A 3,473-nucleotide genomic window follows, 5' to 3' on the forward strand; every position below is an offset into this window, starting at 1 on the left:
TCTCAAAAAAAAAAAAAAAAAAACTTATTTCTACTACCAGAAATATTAACACATGGCTGGGCGTGGTGGCTCACACTTGTAACCCCGGCACTTTGGAAAGCCAATGCAGACAGATCGCTTGAGGCCAGGAGCTCGAGACCAGCCTGGCCAACATGGAGAAATCCCGTCTCAACTAAAAATAAAAAAATTAGCTAGGCATAGTGGTGTGCGCCTATAGCCCCAGCTACTCAGGAGGCTGAGGCATGAGTACTGCTTGAACCCAGGAGGTGGAGTCTGCAGTGAGCCAAGATGGCATCACTGCACTGCAGCCTGGGTGACCCTGTCTCAAAAGAAAAAAAAAAAAATTAAAGTGAAATGAATTAAAGTTAACATTCTTAAATAACAGATAGAGAGACACCAACCTGTAAGAAATTGAATTTTTTAATTTATAAACATCTAAAGGATTGAGTTCTGTTTCATACAAACAACTAAAATGTATTAAATGAGGGAATGAACAGCTATAAAAATTGCTGAAAATCAGCTAAAGACAACAATCTCAACGGATCCACTGGACTAGTGCATAAAGATAAATAAATAAACTAGTAAATTAAGCCTGAAAAGAAATAGTAATCTTGCGGGACAGAAACATAAACAGATATATATGAAGAGGACAAAAAATGGCATACAAGAGCATGACTCCTAGAGATAATCCTTATCATACTGTGGGTGCTCTTGCTTTGTGGCTAAACAAGACAGAAAAACATGAAAAAAAAAAATTTTGCTTCAACTTTGGTCAAGAATATTAGGGTTTAAAATTTACCTACTGCTTTCCTTTCAGTCAGGTTTTTCCAAATTTTTATTCTGAGGCATAATTATTTAAGGCCTCACTTTTTCTATAACTACATTCAGTATTTGCAGAAAAAACTGAGCATGCACAGGGAATAAAAAGACTAAAAGGCTAGAATGTCAACAGTGATACTCAGTGGTTGACGGGTTTCAAAACAATTTTTACATTTTCCTATATTTTCTGAATTACTTAAAATGAGCCGTAATGTTGATAATCAGCAAAAAAAAAAAGTAAAAATCTATTTTTGTTTGGACAGAAGAAGCTGCTCTATACCTTAATAATAGGGAATTCCAAAAAATGATCCAAACACACCTATTCTCCTGCACACTCAGAACTTTAAATAAAAGCAAAATATTCAAAATAGATTATCAAAAATGAAAATAATGCCCTAAGCAATAGATCTACTTGTTGCTTTCCTATATAAAAGATTGAAGGCACAACATAAATATCAAAAGAAATTTGAACACTTTTTTAGATAGCAGAAACACAAATCACATGCAAAATAACTTAGAACTGAGACTAGTGGGTGTTTACATTTTTATCTCCTTCTTAAACAACAGCATACAACAAAAGAGTAAATGTAATAGGAATGATTTTTCCCTACAGCAAGTGATGCTTTAATATATCACTGAAAAAAGTAAGGATTTACAGAGAACCATGTAGACAAAACAACACTGCCTATAGGAAAAGTAGTAAGGCATACAGTACTAAGCAAAAAAAAAAAAAAAACAGGGCAAAATCAAGTTCATACAGATTGATATCAGTTAATTGTGCTGCTAACAATAATTTGCTTAATTATTAAGACCATAAAGAAAATGTTAAGAATTATATAAAATAAAAACTATATTACCTATAAAATACACAATGATTTTAAGATATGTACCAAAGAAAAACGTCACCCAGATTTATAAAGATTAAGAATTAAATGTATAAGACTCAAACCTGAATTTTGTAATATTCATTCAAAACATCAGTCAAAGGCCAAGTTGAAATTCTGGCTTATGCTGGGTGTGGTGGCTCACACCTGTAATCCCAGCACTTTGGGACGCCGAGGCGGGTGGTTCACCTGAGGTCAGCAGTTTGAAACCAGCCTGACCAACAAGGTGAAACTCCATCTCAAATAAAAATGCAAAAATTAGCCAGGCATGGTGGTAGGCACCTGTAATCCCGGCTACTCGGGAGGCTGAGACAGGAGAATTTCTTGAACCTGGGAGGCGGAAGTTGCAGTGAGGTTAGTTTGCGTCACTGCACTCCAGCCTGGGTGATGGAGTGAGACTCCATCTCAAAAAAAAAAAAAAAAAAAGAAAAAAGAAATTCTGGCTTATATCAAAATACAGTCCATTTTCAAATTTGGAAAGAAACTTAAGAAAATGAAATTATTTTTCCTTACTTGAAAACTTCTTTGGTGAGAGACTGGTCCAGAACTTGAAACAAAAAATAAGAAACTATATGAAAGGCATCACGGTTCAGCTTGTCAAACATGTTCCTAGTGGTTAAAAATGAAATAGAAACAGAAAAAGAAAAAGAAAATGGTTAATAAACTAAACATCATCAAAAGCTGAGTAAGAGTTTGACACAAATTAATGTTTTCATTCTCTTCAGGAAGTCAAGGCAAATTAATTTTTCTCATTCATGTACATTTTATAACCAGTTAAGAAAAACATACAAGCTTTCATTTTCTAATTCTCAAAACACAGATTCAATGTAAGACTGGCAGAACTGGCTTTAATGAAAACACTCTACAGAAAAAGAAGGAAAACCTAATTCGAGAGAGAACCATGCCTTATAATGGTAACAACCTACATTAACTGAATAACAGTAAATAGTTAATATTTATTAAGAGTTTCCTATTTGCCAAGCATTCTTCTAAGCCTTCTACAAGCAGTAACTTAGCTAATCTTCACTACTATCACATACTATCTACTTTAACACAAATTATTTTATTTAATCCTAATGACACTAGATAGTAGTTTGATTATCTTCACTATACAGATGAGGAAACCTAAATTTAGAGGTTAGAAATTTGCCCAAAATCACTTAACCAGAAAGTAGAAAAGCACTGATTTGAAATATGTCACCTCACCCTAGAGTCCAGGGTCTTCACTACTAGATTTTTATTCCCAGAACCATCTTTATAACATAACGCTGGCATGAGTTTTTATTGTTCCAATTACCCTAATTAATCAAAACAAAGCCTAAAAAAAAAAAAGTGAAAACAAAACAAAAAAACACTAAACCCTTTAAGAAATGTCACACAACTATAAGGAATCAAGAGTTAACTTAACGGAAAAGCATGAAATTTACTTCCAAAAAATCAAATCAAGTGAATTTCTGACTTAGGATTACCATTCTCTTGCGTAAGTTCCTATGCCTATCCATTTGTCAAACGACACTTTTATCCTTAGAATGTCTCTACTCTTCAAGTAACACAAATGAAGTTCCATCTATCCTACTTCCCTACCATCTCTCAAACCTGTTGTCTTTTCATAAAGTACCTTGCTCTCTTCTCTTTGACACTTATTATAATTTGTAATAAGACATTTGTTGAAGGTTTGTTCCTTCACTAGACTAAAACACTGTAAGGGGGCGGGTGCAATGGCTCACACCTGTAATCCCAGCACTTTGGGGGGCCAAGGCAGGCAGATCA

General features: G+C 34.2%; 1 protein-coding gene across 1 annotated transcript in view; it reads right to left on the bottom strand.

Moving 5' to 3' along the window:
- The window catches only part of HAUS6 (HAUS augmin-like complex, subunit 6), a 58,291-nt gene that overhangs the window by 49,758 nt on the left and 5,060 nt on the right, over nt 1-3,473 (bottom strand). Inside the window, exons 2-3 of the mRNA XM_011992667.1 lie at nt 2,217-2,312; nt 701-722 (exon numbers count right to left, since the gene is read on the bottom strand). Coding sequence (XP_011848057.1) covers nt 701-722; nt 2,217-2,312 — 118 coding nt within the window. The remainder of the gene's footprint in view (nt 1-700; nt 723-2,216; nt 2,313-3,473) is intronic.

The sequence above is a fragment of the Mandrillus leucophaeus genome, unplaced genomic scaffold (assembly GCF_000951045.1).
Source record: "Mandrillus leucophaeus isolate KB7577 unplaced genomic scaffold, Mleu.le_1.0 Scaffold415, whole genome shotgun sequence".
NCBI lineage: Eukaryota > Metazoa > Chordata > Mammalia > Primates > Cercopithecidae > Mandrillus > Mandrillus leucophaeus.